This window comes from Eptesicus fuscus, chromosome 20 (assembly GCF_027574615.1).
Source record: "Eptesicus fuscus isolate TK198812 chromosome 20, DD_ASM_mEF_20220401, whole genome shotgun sequence".
NCBI lineage: Eukaryota > Metazoa > Chordata > Mammalia > Chiroptera > Vespertilionidae > Eptesicus > Eptesicus fuscus.
In genome coordinates this window covers 30,374,468-30,397,883 of record NC_072492.1, presented here as the reverse complement: position 1 = coordinate 30,397,883, position 23,416 = coordinate 30,374,468, and the positions used below count along the sequence as shown (strand labels likewise).

At 37.7% G+C, this 23,416-nt stretch overlaps 1 protein-coding gene across 1 annotated transcript in view; it reads left to right on the top strand.

The window, feature by feature from the left end:
* Window positions 1–23,416, top strand: part of VMP1 (vacuole membrane protein 1) — a 107,287-nt gene that overhangs the window by 20,571 nt on the left and 63,300 nt on the right. Inside the window, exons 5-6 of the mRNA XM_054709040.1 lie at window positions 552–662; window positions 22,622–22,789. Coding sequence (XP_054565015.1) covers window positions 552–662; window positions 22,622–22,789 — 279 coding nt within the window. The remainder of the gene's footprint in view (window positions 1–551; window positions 663–22,621; window positions 22,790–23,416) is intronic.

Here is a 23,416-nt window from a genome sequence, read left to right as displayed (position 1 = left end):
TTATTTGCTAGTGTGAGAATCTAGATTATATTTTGGCATTCTTCCAACAAATCCATCCATATCCCAGGGGACTTCATTTTGCTCCTGTTTGAAAAGCATCTTGATCTTAAATATACAAAAAATATTTTATTCTCATTTTTTTACTTGGGTAAATATGAATATAGAATTCTATTCACGAATGTTATGTAAATAACTGCCCCACTCTTACCACTGTATATTGTCATGCTTTCTTAAAGTTTTTGTAACTTCTAAATATCTTGAAAATTTTTATTCTTATAGTTATCTTATTCGTAACTAGCATTTTTTCTTTAAATATTACTGCAATAGTAGGATTTGAAGGGTCTAGAAACGAGTTTTATTCCAATAAGATGGATTTTTTTTTGTCGTCTCTATCATATATTAAATTAATTCCTTCAAAGGGAATTAATAGTTTCTTTCAGTTGGAAACCTATTTAGTTGGTTTATCTTATTTTGATTGTAGTTGATAAATACCACATTTCTGTTTACAAATTCTGGTTTTGGTTTTTCACCTTGACCCTTTTGTTTTTCAGTATGTGCAGCGTATAGAGAAGCAGTTTCTTTTGTATGCCTACTGGATAGGCTTAGGAATTTTGTCTTCTGTTGGGCTTGGAACAGGACTGCACACCTTTCTGCTTTATCTGGTAAGAATAACTTTTAATAAGCAAGATTAGAAGAGATTATATTTTTATTGGTATTTTTACTTCAGATATTAAAATTCCAAGGTTTTAACTTAATTATCTTTGTATCTTATAAACATTCTAATCCTCAAATCAGTGCTTTGAGTTTTATTTAGAATTATGTTTTGTTTTTCCTTTTGGATTGAGGGTTTAAAAATAGAAGGGGGAATAAAAAAGAGAAGGGGGGAAACCTCTCTTTGGTGTCCTTATGCAAATGCTACTGTTTCCTTAAATTAATTTAGCCAGGAAATGTTTTTTGCTTTCCAGATTTTGGAATAATGGTTCTTTTAGTTATGCAATTATCGTTTTAAGAATTGAAGTTATTTAAATGCACAAAATTCCATGTAAGGTTTAGGATTAATTTGCACAGTTTACTTCCTCTGTTAATCAGCCAGTGAGAAACAATGTCTTCTCTTACACCCTCAAATACTATGTACACACCTGAATCGATATTTTGACATTCTTATTGAATGTAGTTGATGAAGCATTACATATGTATTACTAAATGCTTTCTAAAATCCTTTTAAACCTGAGTATAACATGAGTCCCTCCTAAAAAATATTTTTTTTTACTTAGTTGAAATTAGAGAGATAAAAAATGGGTTTTCCTTTGAACATTGACAAATAAACTGGAATAATAGCAGAGCCAGGACCAGAGGGTGACGTGCAAGACATCTAGGGCACAGAATTTAATAGGCACTTTCAGGGCATGTCTAAGTGTGGGTTGATGAGTGAGTGCCTCATTAAATTTTGTACCCTGGATGCCTCTCTTGTTTCACTCTATTCTTGTCCTTGGATACATTCACAGCAATTCCACATTTGAAAACAGCTTGATCTTGATTGGGGGAAAATAGGTGGAAAGTTGGCACAGCAGTACTGATTGCTGAAAAGTGTTAAATACTCAAACACTTCCAGTTTCTATGCTTCATGGATTCATTTCTGAAGCAGGCATGAAAAGTATTAAGGAATTATTGTTCTGAAGGCTGCTGAGTTAATGGTCTGAAGAATTATTTGAGAATTAATCTGTAATTCATAACTTCTTCAAGTTATGGGAGTTTAAAACCTGGAATTTTAGAATTCTGTTCATGATTGCTTGCTGATTTTATTCCAAATAGAGATATAAATCCTAGGGAAGTAACCCATATGAGTGTTTCATTAATACTACATTTTTATTTATTTTTTAAAAAATATAAAAACAAAACATAATTCTAAATAAAACTCAAAGCACTGATTTGAGGATTAGAATGTTTATAAGATACAAAGATAATTAAGTTAACTATGAGTGTTTCATTAATACTACATTTTTATTTATTTTTTTTAAAATATATTTTATTGATTTTTTACAGAGAGGAAGGGAGAGGGATAGAAAGCTAGAAACATCGATGAGAGAGAAACATCGATCAGCTGCCTCCTGCACACCCCCTACTGGGGATGTGTCCGTAACCAAGGTACATGCCCTTGACCGGAATCGAACCTGGGACCTTGCAGTCCGCAGGCCGACGCTCTATCCATTGAGCCAAACCGGTTTCGGCAATACTACATTTTTAGAAGTATAATGCTACTCTAGAGGTCAAGACAGAGGAAAAAAGGAAGGAATTACAGGATACAAGTTACCTTTCTATTCTTTTCTAGACCTGCCCTCTGAGTTTCCTGGGGTAATCCAGATTAAGGAACTCATTTGTAGCATTTGGTTAATTTGAAAGTATCTAAAAAGTAACCCAGATAGCAGATTCTGCTATACCTTACAAGGATTTTAATGAAGCTTATAAAGTGTACAATAAGTTCGAATAAATATCCATGAGAAACAAAACCTTTATAAAATAACATATTATTCTTATTTAGTAAGAATGAAAATACAGTCAAGGAACACCTGAAACTGTGTTGTATTCTAATAAAGCTATATAAAAGCTTTGTAGATTATTACTGCTGATAATGAACTCGGGTCCAGGGTTGATCAGTCCACTTTTTTCACATTAGGTAAATTTGATTTTTGTTTTGAGTAAATAGAATTATTTAGAATTATTTTAAATGTCCTAAAATTAAATACAAGTAAAATAACCAGACCAGCATTTTATGAATATATAATTCTGGCTTTATATTGGGAGATAGATTGAAGGTAGGAGAGAAGATGAATAGTTACAATAATCCTTCTGAGAGACACAGGCTTCCATGAATGTGGCAAAAAGTATGGCGAGGAAGGGGTATTTTCAAAAAAGAATTTTCAGAGAGAACTCAAGCTGAATGAAAATAAAAGAGGGCATAAAACTTTTAATGTTTCAAGAGTAGTTGGAATGACAGTGGCATTGTAATGAAATAGGTCAAATCTTAGAGAAATTTTATTGGTACAGAGATGTCATGTTTTAGTATGGGGGAAGAAGGAGTCAAAGATAAGTTGGGTTTTTTTACCTAAGTAAGTAGATATTGATATTATTAATTGAATAGAAAGAGTTATGTGTTCAGTTGTTTATTAAGTGCCTATTATAAGTATCTGAAAAGAGAAATTTAAAGGGATATTGTAATTATAATTATATTGCAAGGTAAATTAAATCTTCACCTGATCCAGGTGGGTTGCTGGTGCCAGTGGTTGGATAGAACAAAAAGGAAAGTTTGTAAAGGACTAAGAACACTTTTTTTTTTTTTTTTAATGAATAGGCTTTATTCTTTTAGAGCAGTTTTAAGTTTAGAGAAAAATTGAGCTGAAAGAACAGAGAGTTCCCATATACTTTTATACACACACACACACACACACACACACACACAGAGTTTTCCCTATTTTTCAAATTTCTATTTTTTTAAAAATATTTTAATTGATTTCAGAGAGGAAGGGAGAAGGAGTGAGAGATAGAAACATTAATGATGAGAGTGAGTCCCTGATTGGCTGCCTCCTGCATGGCACCCAATGGGGATCAAGCCCACAACCTGGGCATGTGCCCTGACCAGGAATTGAACCATGACCTCCTGATTCATAGGTCGAGGCTCAGTCACTGAGCCACACCAGCCTGGCTCAATTTTTTTTTTTTTTTAATTGCAGTACAATTGACATAACATTAGTTTCAGGTGTACAACCTAATGGTAGTCTCCCCTATTATTCACGTCTTGCTTTAGTGTGGTGCCTTTATTACAATTGAGGAATGAATATTGACACATTATTAACTAAAGCTCATTGTTTACATTAGTGTTCACTCTGCATTTTAAAGTTCTATGGGTTTTGACAAATGCATAATGTTAGACGTATAACAGCCATTTCAGTACCATACAGAATAGTTTCACGGCCCTAAAAATATCCTGTGCTCCACATATTTATTCCTACTCTATTCCTGCCCTCTCACCCATGAACCCTTAGCAACTATTCTTCCTTTTACTGGTAAATTTTGGCTTTTCCAGAATGTCATATAGTTGGAATTATTCAGTATGTATCTTTTTCTGTCTGATTTCTCTCACTTACCAATTTACATTTAAAGCTCCACTACTTCTTTTCATGGCTTGATACCTGACCTTTTTTTTATGTTTTTATTGATTTCAGAGAAGAAGGAAGAGGGAGAGAGAGATAGAAACATCACTGGTGAGAGAGAATCATTGATTGGCTGCCTCCTGCACGCCCCCTACTGGGGATCAAGCCCACAACCCAGGCATGTGCCCTGACCGGGAATTGAACTGTGATCTCCTGGTTCTTAGGTCGATGCCCAACCACTGAGTCACGCCGGCAGGGCCCTGATTTATTTATTTTTTTAATCGCTGAATAATATTCCATTTTCTGGGTTTGCCACCACCGTTTATTTATCCATTCCCTTATTGAAGGAGATCATAGTTGTTTCCAGGTTATGGTAATTATTAATAAAGCTGATATAAACATTAGTGTGCAAGTTTTTCTGTGTATATAAGTTTTCTACATTTTTGGATAAATACTTAGGGACATGATTTGTGGATTGTGTATATTAACCCTTTGCACTCGCTTTTTTCTTGATTCCTTTATTCTAATGCTAACCGTGTCAAGTCACACTCGACATCCGAGTGCAAAAGGTTAATTGCTAGTATTATAGGAAAGCAGTTGACTTTTGTGTATTGTCCTTGTATCATTCTGCAACCTTGCTATAATCACTTAGTCGTTTCAGGACTTTTTTTAAAATCAATTGTTTAGAATATTTTACACAGATAAATCATCTCATATGCAAATAAAGATAGCTTTATTTCTTCTTTCTCACTCTGTATACTCTTTCATTTCCTTTTCTTATCTTACTGCGTTAGCTAGATCTTCCAGTATGATGTTGAATAGGAGTCATGAGGAGCTATCCTGCCTTGTTCCCAGTCTTAGTGGAAGAGCCTGTAATTTCTCACCATCAAATATTATGTTAGCTATAGGTTTTTTACGGATGTTCTTTATAAAATTGATGAAGCTTCAAGGTTTGTCATATTCTTTTTCACCTACATATTGTGTCAAGATGGAGCCTGAGTCTCTGACTGTGATGAGCAGATTCCATTTGCTAACCTGTGGTGAATATGTAGAGTAAGCTACTGAGATTTGGGGGTTGTTTGTTATTATAGCCTGTCCTTACCGATAGACTAGTTAACATTAATTGAATTTGCTGTGCTCTCTGCTCAGTACTTTACATGAAATATTTTATGTAGCTCTCCCAAGAGCCAAGGTAGTTAATAGCAAATGTGTAATAAAAAATGTTATCAGTAAGTACTAGTAGAGACTATCCATTTGTGAACTTTGGCAGTTATAGAATAGAGGAAAATAGCCAGGAAACCAGAGGCAAAGGAGAATCAAATAAAGGTTTAAAAACTTGATCTGTGTTATTATTTAAGAAATCATTCCAAATAATCTCTGGTTAGATTGTAAAAACACTTTCTTGATGATAGAAGGTCAACATATTGTCAAATATACACTGAGTGGCCAGATTATTATGACCACCCCATCAGAACTTCGTTGGGCCACCTTTTGCCTTTAATACTGCGGCGATTTTTCTTGGTATTGACTCCATGAGATGTTGAAAGGTGATGCGAGGAATCTGACACCATGCCCGATGACACCATGCACTGTCCAGTTCTGTGAGATTTGATGGTTGTGGAACCAGCTGCCTGATGGCTCTTTTAACTTCGTCCCACAAATGCTCAATTGGACTGAGATCTGGTGATTGTGGGGACCACCTAAGCAAGGTAAAGTCTCCCTCATGTTCTTGAAACCACTCCTGCACAATACGAGCACCGTGGCATGGCGCATTGTCTTGTTGAAAGAAGCCATCTCCATTGGGATACACCATCAACATGATAGGATGAACTTGATCAGCAACGATTCTTAGGTATGTTGTGCTATTCAGACATTGTTCCACACGAATTGTAGGGCCCAAATCATGCCCCAAACCATAACACTGCCCCCATCAGGCTGAAGGGTTGTACTCATGCATGCGGGATGCATGCTTTCATGCTGTTTCCGTGAAATTCTCACTCTGCCACCTGCATGATGCAACTGGAAACGTAATTCATCGGACCACATGACTTTTTTCCAATGCTCGACTGTCCAATCCTTGTGTTCCTGTGCGAATTGGAGACGTTTTATCTTGGTAACTGCAGACAGCAAAGGTGTTCGAATAGGCCTTCGGCTTCCTTATCCCATATGATGCAGTGTACAGCTAATTTGCCTACAAATGTTAGGTGGTCATAATAATGTGGCCACTCAGTGTATATTTATTGATTTCAGAGAGGAAGGGGGAGAGAGAGAGAGAAACATCAATAATGAGAGAGAATCATTGATCAGCTGCCTCCTGCACGTCACCCACTGGGATCTGTGCCCACAACCCAGGCCTATGCCCTGACCGGGAATCGAACTGTGACCTCCAGGTTCATAGGTCAACACTCAACCACTGAGCCGCACCAGCTAGGCAACCACTCCTTTTGTTTTATATTTGTGAAATGTGATTGTGTTTGGAAAGTTCTAATTACAGACAGTCCTCAGGTTACGTCGGACTCGACGTAGGTCGTTTCGTGGTTGCGTCGCCATCGCCCATTTATTAAAAAAATGTTCTGTCATTTCAACGTATGTACATATGTGCTTTATGTTTTTTATTATTTACCACAAGTAAAGGTCAGGAATTGTTATCTTTTAAATTTTTTTACTGTTTCACTTCATTACTGCTGTGAATGTGCTCCATGTGAGTGACGTAGATGCTTATGTAGGTGGGTTCCGACTTACGGCGAAAATCACGTTACGTCACACACCATAGGAATGGATCTCCAATGTAACCTGAGGACCTACTGTGTACCTTCTTTCATTTATGAGGCATTACATAATCCTCACTTAGGGAGATGTAATGTTAACATTCTCATGTTATACATTTTTGAGTTTAAGTTCCAGTCAAAAAAACAAGTGACCATGTTAGGAAAATACCGCTAAATGCTGATCTGAAAGTGTTACTTTATTTCCTAAACTATTAGATACCTATATATCTGCCTTTAAAATGGGAAGTTTGTCTTGATTTTTAAGTTTCTCAATAAACAGTTTTATTTATTCTGTATTAGTTTCAGGTGTTCAGTATAGTGGTTAGACAGTCGTATACTTTACAAAGTGGTACCCCCAGTATTTCAAGTACCCACCTGTCCCCATGCATAGTTATGATAATATTGACTGTATTTTCTATGCTGTAATTTATATCCCTCTGACTATTCTGTAACTACAATTTGTACTTCTTTATCCTTTCACCTTTTTCATCCAGACCTCCAAAGTCTTTCCTCTGGCACCCATCAGTCTGTTCTCTGTTATCTATGAGTCTATTTTATTTTGTTCTTTAGATTCCACATACAAGTGAAATCATATGGTATTCTTCTTTCTCTTTTCGATTTAACTTCACTTAGCGTAATACCCTCTAGGTCCATTTATGCTGTTACAAAAGGTAAGATTTCATTCTTTTTTATGGCCAAATACTATATACCACAACTTTTTTTCCCCACTTGTTTGCTGATGGATACTTGGATTGCTTCCATATTTTGGCTTTCCTATCTAATAAAATGGTAATATGCAAATTAACCATCACTCCGTCACAAAGATGGTGGCGCTCAGCCCCGCCGGAGTCCCCCGGTCCCAGCGGGGGAGGGGCGGTCGCTGAGAGTGGGCAGCTTGAGCAGCCTGGCGGAATGCTTGCTTCGTTGCCACGGCGACGAGGCAAGCATTCCACCCCGGCTGCGGAGGACTTCTGGGCAGCGGGCATGGAGCAGCTGGGGTAGGGGGAACACTTGCATTGTCCCCCCCGGCGACGAGGCAAGCATTCCACACCTGGCCATGGATAGGCCTCTGGGCAGTGGAAAGCCTCTGGGCAGCAGGCGCGGAGCGGCCAGGCCCCGCAGAGAGCTACTGGCTCCCGGATTCATGCACAGGGCTACTAGTTGGAAATAAGCTGCAATGGACATGGGGGTGCATATATTCTTTCAAATTAGTTTTAATGGTCAACAAATGGACTTCAGGAAGTCTTTTAATTCCCTAAAGTACTGTAAATATTGCTATGTGTCTTTGCAAACATGCATCTTTCTGGCAAAAAGGACGTATAGTCTCTCTAACCCATAAAAGGTTAAGAACCAGCCACTCTTTTAGAACATTTTTCTAAGTTGTCTATATTTGGCTGCCACTAGGTGGCATTGCTCATACAACCAATACACTACTATATTTGCAGGTTCTATTACGGATGAAACCCTTCAAAAACTCTACTTATATTAGAGGAATATTCTATTTTTCTCTTTTTATGCCTATGTAATACCAGTTAATGCGTGTGAGTGAAAGTAATTTTCTTAATAGTTTTCCATATGCATTAATTACTTTAACAGCAGTCAGCCTTTCTTTTCATTTTGACATGTTTACATGTAGGACATACTCTCAAGGCATGCCCAGTTTCAAATATAATGGCATAATTCCATCTTTTTCTTTAATACTTAAGAATGTGCAGGATATTGAAGGTGATCTTGTTATGGGATTAAAATCTTTCATTCCTGTCATGGGAGATAAATAGGGTATATTCAGAGTTAAACAACTGGGTTTGAATGCCTAGCCAAATTATTTCTAACTAGAGGCCCAGTGCACAAATTCGTGCACAGGGTAGGGGGTGACCACAGGAAGTAGGCCAGCCAGGGAAGGGACTGTGGGAGGTTGGCTGCCGGCCCCGAGGAGGGCTCTGGCCCTCGGCCCCCCTGAGAAAGGGGCCGCATCCGCCACCACACCCAGTTCCCCATCCCAGCCTGGGCCCACCACCGTGTAGTTCCCAGCCTCCACCCCCCCCTTCCCTTGCCGCCACCGCAGCAGGCGGGCAGCCCCCAGGGAAGGTAGAGGATGGGAGCAAGACAAACCCTTGTGTTGAGGGCTGACTTTCATAGATCGCAGCAAGGGAGCTGCTCTGCTATGTATGAAACCCCAACTCAGAAGCAAGGGCCGATGGGGGCCAGCTGGCCAGGGGGGAGGGGCCATGGGAGGTTGGCTGTGGGAACGCACTGACCACCAGGGGGCAGCTCCTGCATTGAGTGTCTGCCCCCTGGTGGTCAGTGTGCGTCTTAGCGACTGGTCGACTGGTCATTCCAGTCGTTTAGTCCTAACGGTCACATAGACTTTTATATATATATAGATGGTGATATTTGGTGAACTTACTAATTTTTAAACCTCATTTTATTCAATTTTAAATGGAATAATAATACCTATTATAAGGTGTTTTGAGGATTAAATGAAATAATAGATGTATGCGCTTTTCAGCTCAGTGGCTAGTGTATGTAAGATACTCAATAAATTGTAGCTGCTATTATTATATTATCATTATTTTTACTCTGATTTTGTTTTTAAAAAGCAACCATTTTTAATTTACAGGCTTTAGCTGTTATTCTTAAGAAATTATAAGTGCCCTGGCCAGTGTGGCTCAGCTGGTTGAGCGTCATCCTATGCACCAAGAGGTCGCTAGTGCAATTCCCCATCAGGGCAAATGCCTGGGTTTTTGGTGCAGTCCCCGGTATGGGTCCTGCAGGAGGCAGCCTCTCAATTTTTCTCTCTTTCTCATTGATGTTTCACTCTCTCCTTGCTTCCTCTCTAAAAAACATTTTAAAAATAAAGAAACTATAAGCAACATTTCCCACAGTTGATTTTAATGTAGCAGTATGTCATAGCACAGTTGAAAATCACTGATCATTTTCATTTCCAGTGATGATAGACTAGGCAATTTGGATCAACTCTCTTATGAAAGTATCATAAAAAGGTTGATAAAATTTAAAAACTTTTTTAAAAACTTCTCCCTTTTCCTCCCTTCTCCCTTCTCCTCTGTTTAAAGACATCATAGAGATGAGAAAAGAGCAAATAATGACAAGGTTAATATCTTGTTAAAAAGAAAAGTGAGACTGGCCAAGGATATGTCCTGGTAAACCCACAGGCTTTGGATGAGAACCCTAAGGCACCACACATTGAACATAAGGGTGAACTATATATAAATCAGTCCTATGAGGACAGGAGCTGGGGCTTAAGTCTTAAATCTGGAGGAAAATAAAAACATCCTACCTTTGTCCCACCCTGTATATTGCATAGAGCATCCTCTTTTAAAAATATATATTTTTTTATTGATTTCAGAGAGAAAGGAAGAGAGAGAGACATAGAAACATCTATGATGAGAGAGAATCATTGATCAACTGCCTCCTGCATGCCCCACACAGGGGATTGAGCCCGCAACCTAGACATGTGTCCTGATCAGGAGTTGAACCCTGACTTCCTGGTTCATAGGTTGGTGCTCAGCCATCAAGTCAGCCAGGAAGACTAACATCCTCTTTTGAATTTTCCCAGCAAATAAAACTATATCTACTCCTGGTGTTATAAACAGTATTTTAATATGCTCTTTGCTTTCAGTTTACGTTAATTTGAATAAACAAGTACAAGGAATGATTTAAAATGTGATTTGTATTTTTTATTTAATATATAGCAACATGCTTATGATTTCCAGTGTATCTGTATGATCGCTAGTGTATCTGTAAAGTGTGTTATATTTTGATATAAGGAAAGACTCCTTATTAAATAACAAATTAGAATACTTGGCGTAGGAGACAGGCTGAAAGGGCAGCTGACTCTCAAGGGAGAGGTGCCTGTGCAAAATCACTGTGACACACTGAGGGGCTTCCTTGGGCCTGCCGGAGAATAGGTATTGCTTAGGAGCTAGGCTTGGCTCTTACAAGCTAGGCTGGATGGAGGAGGAGGGGCAGTGCAGGAGGGAGGTTCTGCCCTCAGGACTGGCTGCAGCTGTTCGGGTCTCTGCTCTGCTCTTAGGGGCTAGGCCCTGCCCTTCCGGACTGGTTTTGGATGTTCGGTTCTGGGCTTGGCTCCGCCCTTCGGGACTGGCTATGGCTGTTGGGGTCTGGGCTAGGCTCTTCTGGGCCAAGCTCCCAGCTTCAGGACTGGGTTCGGCTGTTCAGTCCGGGCTGGGCTCTTTGCGCTAGGCTTCTCCCTTCGTGACTGGGTTCTTCTGTTCGGACTGGGATTGGTTCTTCGGGGGCTAGACTCCATCCTTCGGGACTGGGTTTGCTGCTGGAGTGGGGGTGGTCGGAGGGGGGATGTAAAATTAAATAACAAATTAGAAATGAAGTAGCATTTGTAAACTGCTTTTCATCTTTCGATTTTATTTTTTATGCAGTCATCTTTTTGTTTCTTTGATGTCTATTTCATGAGCAAATCTTATCTAGCAAGTAGACCAAGTTACTGATTTCATTCATTTACTTATGTGTTTTATAAGTTGATCAGATGCAAAAGAAGGCTTCTGTGGTTGACAGATTTTTTAAGATTGTACCTTCTAAGCATTCTTCTTGGATATAATTTCTAGAAATCTATTAAGAATTTTATTTTAGTCTTAGCAACTATGGTAGTAAGTTTTCTCTCAGAAGATTCAGAACACAAGTGATGTAGGAATGCTTATTTACCAGAGGAACTTATGCTCAGAGTAAAAACAATAAGTTAATGAAGGAAAAATGGCTACTGTTTTCTTCAATGCATCTCTCTGTTTGAATGAGTCCAAATTTTCACCTGAATAATGGTCTGACCCAGAGCTAGAAAGCCCAGGGGCAGCACATTTTCTGTTAAGGACCAGATAATAAATATCTTAGGCTTTGCAGGCCATACAGTCTCTCTCGCAACTCCTCAGATCTGTCAATGTAATGAGAAAGCATCCAAAAACTGTGTAATGGAATGTGACCATTTTCAGGTCAACCTATAGTCACAATAATGGAGGCAGATTGGGCTTGATCTGCAAGCTGTAGTTTGCTAATCCTTTTTCCTTTGTGGGACCACAGTAGTGCACCAGAAGAAGCATGTTGAGCTTGGCAGTCAGTGAACTAGCCACTTTCCGAGGACTTACTAGTATACATGGCACGTGCATTAGATCTGTTCATTACTCTTCTCTGAATAATAATGTGTTAGACTTAACATGATGTTTTAGAAGAGACTATAGTTTCAGAAAAGACTACTGCAGGTACTTGAATGGTATAGAAAACCATCAAGGGAAAAAAGAAACACTTCACATGAAAAGTAAATTGGAAGAATTTTTCCAAATGAGCTGCCTGATAGCAAGACTTAGTTATAATTTTATGGGGGGGTTCTTTATTTTTATTGTTGACACTATTACAGATGTCCCCATTTTGCCCATCTCTACTCAGACCTCCCCCAGATACGTGTTTTAACCATTGATATGTGTATTTATTACGTACAGGTTTTTATAACATTGCAATCCTTTTGAGAAATAATTTATGGATTAAGTTTAGATTGTTATAAATAGTTGGGAGAAGTAATGGGATTATTTCAGTATCCACCTTAGAATTATTTTTAGTACTAAAAAAACATGACTCATAATTCTGTAAACAACCAGGTTAACAACAAAAAAAAACAAACAGGAACTTTGGTACTTGATAATGGGAAATGTATCTCAGACATTCTCCCTATAGGCGTGTATATTATTCATCAAATTACAAGACAAGCAGACAATTAAAGAGCCATTTTTAAGCTCTATGTGCGATTGATAATTTATGAAGTTTGTTCCATTTAATAATAACAAAGAGAATGAATTCCGCAAGCATTGACAAGTCCCAAATAATGTGATGTATGAACAGTTTTTGACACCAGGTGGAGCAGTTTCCTGAAGAAAGGCTTAACAAAGCCTATATTTCTTTCAAATAAGGCCAGCTCCCAGACAAAGAACTCTAAGAACAAAAACTGTCAACCGTCATTTTATAATTTTAAAAGACACCCAAATATTAAGCTATAGATAGAAGGTTGAATATATTTTACAGATAACTTTTGTCTTTGGCTTCTACTTGAACCATTTGGGAATCAAAGTATAGAGTTGTCCTATCTACATGCAGTTGAGGTGTAGCAAAGTATTAGGACTATTTAATTACATTGTAGAATAGATCCGTTTTTCTTAGCAGTTGTAACCTGAAGGCATTATTATCTGAATGATACAGGTCATTTGTTCAATATGAACCTTTTAATAGAAAACATTTTTGGCTCTTTGTTATAAAATAAATACAAAGAAAGTTGTGAGATATTTTCCCTTGTATAAGATTCAGATGCAGTTTCTGCTTTAAAGTTTAGGATTATTTCATTACTAAACTATGTGGTAAAAATTGTACATTTAAAAAATCTGACATCTTGCCGAAACCGGTTTGGCTCAGTGGATAGAGCGTCAGCCTGCGGACTGAGGGGTCCCAGGTTCGGTTCCAGTCAAGGGCATGTGCCTTGGTTGTGGGCGCATCCCTGGTGGGGGGTGTGCAGGGGGCAGCTGATCGATGTTTTTCTCTCGTCAATGTTTCTAACTCTCTATCCCTCTCCCTTCTTCTCTGTAAAAAATCAATAAAATATATTTTTAAAAAAATCTGACATCTTGATTGCTATCGAATATTTATAGAGCACCTGTTTCTTTACTGTATGGTATGGATATAGTACTTTATAAACTACTAGAGGCCCGGTGCATGGAATTCGTGCACTTGCAGTGGGGGGTGGGGTCCCTCAGCCCAGCCAGCACCCTCTCGCAGTCCAGGAGCCGTCAGTCGGACATCCTTAGCGCTGCTGCGGAGGCGGGAGAGGCTCCTGCCACCACCACTGCGCTCACCAGTCATGAGCCTGGCTTCTGGCTGAGCGGTGCTTTCCCTATGGGAGCGCACTGACCACCAGGGGGCAGCTCCTGTGTTAAGTGTCTGCCCCATGGTGGTCAGTGCGCATCATGAGAACCAGTCATTTCACTGTTTGGTCAATTTGCATATTAGCCTTTTATATTATCCTATATAATAAAAGGCTAGTATGCTAAGTGTCTGACCATTTGTTCAATCGTTCAACCAGTCACTATGATTCTCACTGACCACCAGAGGGAAGATGCTCCGACCAGTAGGTTAGCTTGCTGCTGGGATCCAGCCGATCAGGACTGGGCGAGATGGGCTGGACCTCGACCTCGATTGTGCACCGGTGGGGTCCCTTGGCCTGACCTGCGCCCTCTTGCAATCCAGGACCCCTTGGGGGATGTCGGAGAGCCAGTTTCAGCCGATTCCCGCAGGCCAGGCCGAGGGACCCCACAGGTGCACGAATCCGTGCACCAGGCCTCTAGTATAGGATTATAAAGCTGTTTTTTTCTTAGGTATAGACATTTACTATACTTTTCGACTCATGGCTATTGACTGCCTAAAGTAATTGTTATTTGGAAAATGCATATCTATGAATTGAAATGAAAGAGTGTGGTAGTTTAAGTAAGAGAAATATTGTAGTTGTTTAATGCCACTTGGTGGTATAAACTTTTTTTTAAAAAATTGTTAGCCAACCTCTTTACCTCTTTTTCTGCTTGACTTCTGATTGTTGCTTCATTGTTCAACTGTCTGTACCTCTGTAAGACACAAAAGGGAAGAGATTGCCAAAAGTAAGGTTCTGGTGTGACTTGATATTGCTCTGTAGAGGTATAATGACTCTGTCTGTAAGCAGGCAGTGACTCAGGGCTCTTCCCGGAAGGCCAACAGGCCTTTCTTAGAAAAGGTTTGTTTGCCCTTTTTTGATGAGTGCATGATCTGCTCTTCACCCTGTCTTTCCCCAAGGAATGACTCATGTATTAACTCTTATGAGCATCACCACATCAAAGAAGAAACCAAGGTCTCCAGGACGTGGGGCTGGGTTTTCACCAAACAGGGGGTATGCACAGACTGGATAACTTCCTGCCTTTAAGTCACTATTTATTAATGTGTGCTTAAATCAAAGCTAAGAAGATGCAGGTTAGCTAAAATCTGTTCTGTTGGGTATATGTTTTAAACAATATATAGCCTTTTTAAAAACTCTGATGTAAGAATGTAGTCCATTTCTCCTGAACACTTAAATCAACTTTATGATCCAAAGTTGCTTAGGTTGCCCTGGCTGGTTTGGCTCAGTGGATAGAGCGTCAGTCTGTGGACTGAATGGTGCTAGGTTCGATTCTTGTCAAGGGCACATGCCTGGGTTGCGGGCTTGATTCCCAGTACGGGGTGTGCAGGAGGCAGCCGATCAATGATTCTCTCTTATCATTGATGTTTCTATCTCTCCCTCTTCCTTCCTCTCTGAATTGCCCCCCCTCAAAAAAAAATGGCTTAGGTTTAGAAAAGAAAAGTGAAACGTCTTTATGGATTGATTCATATAACAAAAATGGCTTCAAAGACAGGTCCTTATAACTTGGAGCATGAATGATTTTTGTTTTGATTAGCAATTTGATATTAATCATAATACTTTTACTTTGAAATATCATGGATTCTTGCCCTGTTATCTGGGTTGTGCAGGTATTATAATCACAATTATTATTGTTAGACTTCTGATCAAATGAGGAATTTGAGAAGTCAAATTACATATAGTAAGTTACTAACAGCTTCAAAAAACGAAAACCCACATTAGCTAATGCCCAGATTACTGCTTTGCCATACTGTACTGCATTTTATAGAGAGGGACTACAGGCTTAATTTGTAAACTTGAAACTTTTTTTCACAAAAAGAATATAAACACTAGTTGAACTTCTCAGAGCCCATTTGGAGCCAATAGTTTATTCTCTAGCCTTCTAGAATTTGCTGTACACCATAACTTTAGGTAAGTTTTCTGACTATAATGAGAAAAACAAAAATTAAGAGAATTCAAGTAGAATTCCTGTTTGTAAAAGCATTTCTAAAGTAGGACTTAAAGAAAACAAAGGTTTTGCAAGTCATGCACATAACCATTTGTCATCTTTCATTTATCACCAAGATATTCCTAATGAATCACATTCCAGACTAACCACTGACTCCTTTTGTTCCTTCAGTGAAGGAGTGTGGCAAACAAATGTTTTCCCAGTGAATCAGCACAGGATTCTTGATGTTATTACCTTTGCCCTAAACTTTCCAGACAAAACTAATTGGAAATTTTGCCTTTGGGATCTCACTTGACTTCTCTGTATGGATGATGGATTAGGTCATGAATTGACATTACAGATGTTATGCAAACAACTCCAGTTTTTAGGAATCTTTTATCAGTTCTGAGAGCTGCCTAGGGTAGAAGAATGTCTGTCTGTTTGTCTGTCTGCCTACCTGCTCATCTTCCTTACAAAAACTCACACATACACATACTATACTCTTAATGTGATATCATATTCTTCATCTTGATTGATAATGAGGCTTGGGTAAATTAGGCTCATAATGAACTGATATGACCATTTTAAGTTTTTACTTGTTAAGATATGTCTCTGGAAGAAAGGGCCCTACAGTAAAGTTCAAAAGACAGAAAACACTTATTTTTTTGTGAAGCAGCAATGCACATACTAATTTGTCATTTTACTAAATATAATTTTTTTCAAGTTAAAATACTTTTTTTCACCAATATCTATATCTGCTCTTATTAGAAATCTTATCCCTGGTCTAACTATGTATTTGCTCTCACCCAGACATAGTCTTGCCTGGCCAAGCACTACATCTTTTATCCTGGACAGGCAGAATTATTCCATTATGAAAACTTTGGAAAATATAATGTAATACAGCTCATGAGACTGGATACATAAGGCTTTGAACTGAAGCAAAACCAGATGTTCGATATGTCACAAATAACTGAAACAATCTTGTTGAGTTGACTTCACTTAGAATGACTATACTGAATTACTCCCCACTCCCAATAATGGGCCCTAAAACCTGTCACTCTGATGAGAGTATAATATCTCATCACAATCATAAAGTTCAACCTCCTTATCACTACTAGTAAAGGAAACCTCCATTGACAGTAATTACGAACTCTCAGGAGCTCTGTGCAATCAGTGAATGTTACTTGTGACCTTGTTGCTAGGGAATTTATAGAGTTTCCTGTGCTGGGGAGTAACAGTCTGGGCTGTATATAGCTGTTTGACTTCTTTTTATTACCACCACAAAGATGAAAGGACATAGTCCTTAAATGGAAAAATTAATCTTTGAGGACCTCTATTTGCCATTTTTCCTTAAGTACTCCTTGTATTGATGTTTACCTTGCCACATGACACATTCTTTTAAATGAGCTGAGACTCATTTTACACCCCAGAATATGGTCTATTCTTGCTGAAAAGAATATGTATTTGGCTATTGCTGAGTGGAGTGTTTTATATTGTTCAAGTCTTTCATATTCATACTGGTTGTCAGTTTACTTGTTCTATCAACTAAAAAGAGAAGGACGTTGAAATTCCCAACTATAATTGTAGGATTGTTTATTTCTCCTTTCAGTTTTGTCAGTTTTTGCTTAATATATTTTGACTAGAGGCCCAGTGTATAATTGAATCATGCACGTGTAGGGTCCCCTACACGCTTTCACTTTTCGAAAGCCTGGTGCTGGAGCAGACAGGCACCCAGCTCCCACGCTTTTGATGGTCCGCGGCCGCTGAGGGGGGCTGCCGCGGACACCTGGCTACCCTGCCGTTGAGAGGCGCAGCTGGGTGTCCACGGCAGGCCCCCTCAGCAGCCGCGGATCTGGCCGTGGAGAGGCACAGGGGGCAGGAGTCCCGCCCCCTGCGCCTCTCAACAGCAGGGTAGCCCCCCTCAGTGGCAGCGAATCCGTGCCTCTCAATGGCCGGATAGGCCACCCCGAGTCCTGCCCCCCAGCCTCCCGCCGCCCGATCGTGGGCGTAGCGGAGTGATGGTAATTTACATGTTACTCTATTATTAGATAGGATAGTCTGTTAAAGGGTACCTCCACATTTGGAATTGTTTTGTTTCCCTGAGAATTAGCCCTTTATCATTATGAAATGTCTTTATTCATCTCTAGGAATTCCCTATCCTAAAGTCTACTTTATCTGATATTAATGTAGTCACTCTGTCTTTTTTGTGATTCTTTTTAAGTAGTTTATCTTTTTCATTTATTTAGTGTACTGTTGGGTCTAGGTGTTTAACATTACTTATACACAGCATGTACTGGGGTCTTGATTTTTAATCCAGTCTAACACTCTCTGCTTTTTATTTGTGCATTTGGTACATTTATAGTTAATGTAGTTATCAGTATGGATGGGTTTAAGACTACCCTCAGAATGTTTCTCCCACCTATTTTTTATTCTTCTTTTCCTACCTTCTTTGGATTGAGCATTTTTAAAGTATATATAATGTAACCACCTTACAATAGTATACTCTTTATCTGTCCCATACTTTATGCTCTTGTCATATATTTTACTTTTACATATGTCATCTTTTTTGCTCTAAACAACTAGTTATTTTTTAAAGAGATTTTAAAATGAGGAAGGGTCCTCTATATTTTCAGTGCTCTTCACTCCTTTGTGTACATTAAAGTTTCCATCTGGTATCACTTTTCTTCTGAGAATTTCTTTTAACATATATTATACTACAGATCTACTGGAACAAATTCTTTTGCTTTTTTTTTTTTTTTGTCTGAAAATGTTTTTATTTCATCTTTATTTTTGAAATATATTTTCCATGGATTCTAAAATGACAAGTGGTTTTTTCCTTTAAATATTTTAGAGAAATTTTCCCATTGTATTTTGGTTTGAATTATGTCTGATAAGTCTTATCTATATTTTCCTATAGATAGTGTGTTATTTTTATCCCCTCTGATTGCTTTAAGATTTTCTTGTTATTACTGAGTTCTAGCAATTTAATATGATATGATCATGATTTTTAGTAATTTGATATGTTTTATTTTCTTTCTCTTGATCCTAACTAATTGGCTGAGTTATTTTAGATCAATGAGCTGATGAATTGAAGTTTTTCATCAAATCTTGAAAACAGTTGACTATTCAAGTATTTTTTATTTATTTTTTATTTATTTATTTTTTGCATATAACTCTCCCACACAAACACACACCTTTTCCTCTCTAGGATTTCAATCACATATATGTTAGACTGTTTGGTGTTATTTAATAGGTTATAGAGGTTAATTTCTTTCATAGCCTTCACTCTCTGAATACTTTCTATTTCCCTGTCTTCAAGTTCTTTATATTTTCTTCTGCAGTTGATGATCTGTCTAATGAATTTTTCTATTCGGATATTATACTTTTAGCTCTAGAAGTTCCATTTTGTTCTTTTTTATATACTAGAAGCCCGATGCACAAATTCGTGCAAGGGGCTCAGCACTCACAGCCGGGGCCCTCGCAGCCCCTGCTTCATCCAGAAGGTCGTCTGACGGGCGTTCTGCTGTTCGGTCTAATTAGTATATTAGCTCTTTATTATATAGGATTCCGTTTCTTTCCTCATCTTAGCAAGACCACCATGCTGTGCATGGGCTCCTCCTCTTTGGACTGTAGATTTTACTGTCAAGGTGTGTCTACAAATCAAGAGCCAGAGTCATCGTAGGTTAACCTCATTTGTATCCCTTCTCTCAGCAGCCAGAAGTCCTGTGGTGCAGTGTCTAAAAAGAAGTGTTCCATATGTTTTTGTCCAGTTTTCTAGTTGTTTGCTGTAGGAATGAAAGTCTGTACCAGTTACTTCATGATCTGAGGTGGAAAACCCTCAGCCACAGCCCAGGATCTGTAGCCAATACATACGAATACCTGCATGCTCCCATAAAAACTGTAACATTGTGTTATTTTTATGGTGGTTCTGTCTAGGTAGTCTTTTCTTTTTACACTATAGCTGTTTGTTTGTTCCCATGTTTCTCCATTTAGTATGGTTAAAATGTGATTCTTTCATAATTGATACATAGTAATAGGACTTGTAGGTTTTAGAAAATACACTTAAAAGGTAGTTTGAATATGTATTACTTTTTAAATGCTTCTAATAAAAAAGTTTTTTCTTTTTTAGTTTTTGTTTTTTTCATGTAACTAATATTTCACTCAAGTCAGTTATATTTAGGAACTAAAATGTCAGGTATAGGCTAAATGGACTCTTGAGAATGAACGAAAGACAAGAAGCTAATTTATTTGTGTTCATTTTGTCTGGGAACCACCACATCTGCCTCTAAGGCTGAGTAATCATGACTTACTAGTGTGGTTATGGAAAGTATATATCAGTTTAGTTGTGTGAATGAACTGTCCTTTCTTTAGGGGGAAAAATTCTCATCAGATTGCTGAAAATTTCCCTTTTTAGATGCAGAAATATCATTATTTTATCTCCTAGAAAAGTTTAATTTTTGTTCATTTCTAGAACTCAGAGGTAGACTGTTCCTGCAATCTACAGGGGATAGTTGTATAGAGATATCATGGACAAACTTGAATTTTTTCTGTTTTACTTATATAACATTTCTCTTTTGTGTTTTCAAACAATAAAGGTGAAAGTTACAATTTTTCCTTAAATTATATCTAATGCTTAGCTATAAGTGTACAGTGAGAATTTTTTTACTGATTATTCAGTGATTCTGAATTCCCCAAACTTTAAACTTGATATGTTATTTTTTAGGCTTATAAAATAGTCTTTTTCTTCCCCATTTGTGAAATCTCTTATGCACATAGTATTCAAAGGAGCAGTTGTAGATTTCATGGCTAATAACATTTGTTAAGACCTGAATACTCAAAAGCATTCTTTTAAAAAACATACTATAATTACGTTTAAAACTTAAATATTACTATTTATGGATTTCTAGGAATTAAAACTCAAGAAAAAGAGGAACCAACTAAAGAATTCTTCACATAGGTTCAGAAAAACCTAATAACTAATTGATTCAGTGCTAAGAGTAGAACTTCACTTCTTAGATTTTATTTGAACAAAAGTACCCATTTCGTTTAGGGAGAAATGTAGCTTAGATTTATGAATATCTTTTTTCACATTAACATGCAACAAAAATTTTTGTTTTATATAACCTTTTATCTTGATAGCAGTAGGAGTTCTTTAGTGTCTTATTTTTTCACTGGATCTTATGCAGTCTTTGAACCACAAATTCTTTCGCTATGTGATTTTAAAAGACACTTATATACAGACCCTTTATTATATGTATACTTATATATACATACACGTGTATATGTGTATATAATTCTACAAATACAGTATTTTTCTTCATAACACCTAATGGCTGGTACTTTTTGAGGGTTTGCTATATGCCCATTCCTGTTCTAGGATGAACACTTTATATGAATTGACTAATTTAAATCTTACATCCCCAGAATGTAGATCCTGAGGTATTTTATTATTCCCATTTTATAGATGAGGAAAGCAAGACTCAGAAGGTAAGTTGCAGAGGCCAGAGCCTAAACCAGAACATCTGGCTCTAAAGTTATTCTTATGCTTTAAAGTGAATACTTATACCATGGGGGTTAGAGCAACATGTTAAGAATGTGCAACTTTTAGGTCTTATACTTCATGAGAACTTTGGAAATTAGCATTGGATTTTATTGACATATTTGATTATATTTGAAGTTTTTGGAGCTGGATAAAATGAGTCTAATTCTCTTGACTTGCAGAAGAGTAAACTGAAGCCTAGGAAGTTAAGTGACTAGTCCGACGTTGCTTATTTTCTAAGCCTTAATTTACTATTTTCCCAATGATTCCTAAACCTAGCCTATTAGAACATAACCTGTTTAAAACTCTAAAGGAACTTCATTATTAGCATACAGGTTCTCACTCCTACCTATTGTTTCGTTTTTGTTTGGGTGGGTTTTTTTTTAATTGATTTCAGAGAGGAAAGGAGAGGGAGAGAGAAATAGAAACATCAATGATGAGAGAGAATCATTGATTGGTTGCCTCCTGCACACCCTCTACTGGGGATCAAGCACCCAACCCAAGCATACTAGCATGCCCTGACCAGGAATCGAGTCATGACCTCCTGGTTCATAGGTTGACATTCAACCACTGAGCTATGCCAGCCAAACAGGAAGTTATATTTTTAACAAACTCCCTAGTTGATTCTTATGCAGAAACCTCACCTTGGCATACATGTGTATTTGGGAACCCTTGTTTAAGGCTTTATTGCATTATTAACACATTTTAATCTATATGATTAAAATATAAATGAAGTAGTTACTTCACCAACTGTTTATAAGGATATAAAGTGATATTCTCAAATTATGCCTGAAAGAATAGCAGCACAGGAAGTTTTTATCAAAGGGAATGTAACCTACAAATGAAAATGTGGATAAACAAAATCAGAACCAAGCCAGGAATGATATGGTTTCCAGGGGCTAGTGTTGGGGGAGGGAGATTGACTACAAAAGGACACAAAGGAACTTTTGCAATGATGGAAATGTTTTATATCTTGATTCGTTATTGTACAGCTGAATATATTTGGCAAAACTCATGTAATATAGACCCAGAAAAGTGACTTACTATATGTACATTATCAATAAATCTGATTTTTTTTTTTTATAAGAAAGCCAGGAGGAACTTTTGGGAAGGAGTTTTTCAAATTACCATCTGTATCATTAAATATTCAGTTAAATAGATTCTAGTTCTTTTAAAGCTAAGGTATTTCTATTAATATATAGCAATTAAAGTACTGTTAAAAGAGCATGTATATTGATGATTCCCTTTTCATTAATATTTCTAACTAGTTTTCTCGTATTTGTTTTACAGGGTCCACATATAGCTTCAGTTACATTAGCTGCTTACGAATGCAATTCAGTTAATTTCCCTGAACCACCCTATCCTGATCAGATTATTTGTCCAGATGAAGAGGGCATTGAAGGATCCGTTTCTTTGTGGAGCATAATCTCAAAAGTTAGGATTGAGGCCTGCATGTGGGTAAGATATCTGTTCTTATATTTGTCTAAAGTTAATCTGCCTGTATAGTTTGTTGTACCTCTTTGTTTTTTTGTTTGTTTGTTTGTTTGTTTTTTGTTTTTTTTAATATATTTTATTGATTTTTTACAGAGAGGAAGAGAGAGGGATAGAGAGTTAGAAACATCGATGAGAGAGAAACATCGATCAGCTGCCTCTTGCACACCCCCTACTGGGGATGTGCCCGCAACCACGGTACATGCCCTTGACCGGAATCTGAACCTGGGACCCTTCAGTCCGCAGGCCAACGCTCTGTCCACTGAGCCAAACCGGTTTCGGCTGTTGTACCTCTTTGAAATTGAATCCAAACATATACCAAGTCATTAGATAACTAATTCATGAATTCATCAGCTGCCTACTTCCAAGTAAAACAAATCCTTTAGAGCCTTTTCTATTCATTAATGACATTCAGAAAGAAGGCATGAAGCCATAGGTACCATGAAGCAATTGATGCCAAGTAGACAATAGCAGGGTCAAGGAGTATGGATGATGCAACTGTACTACTTTGTAAAATTTCACCAATGTTTATATATTTGATAAACACACATCAGGTGCTTATACATTAGACTCAGATTGGTAAATGTTGTATCT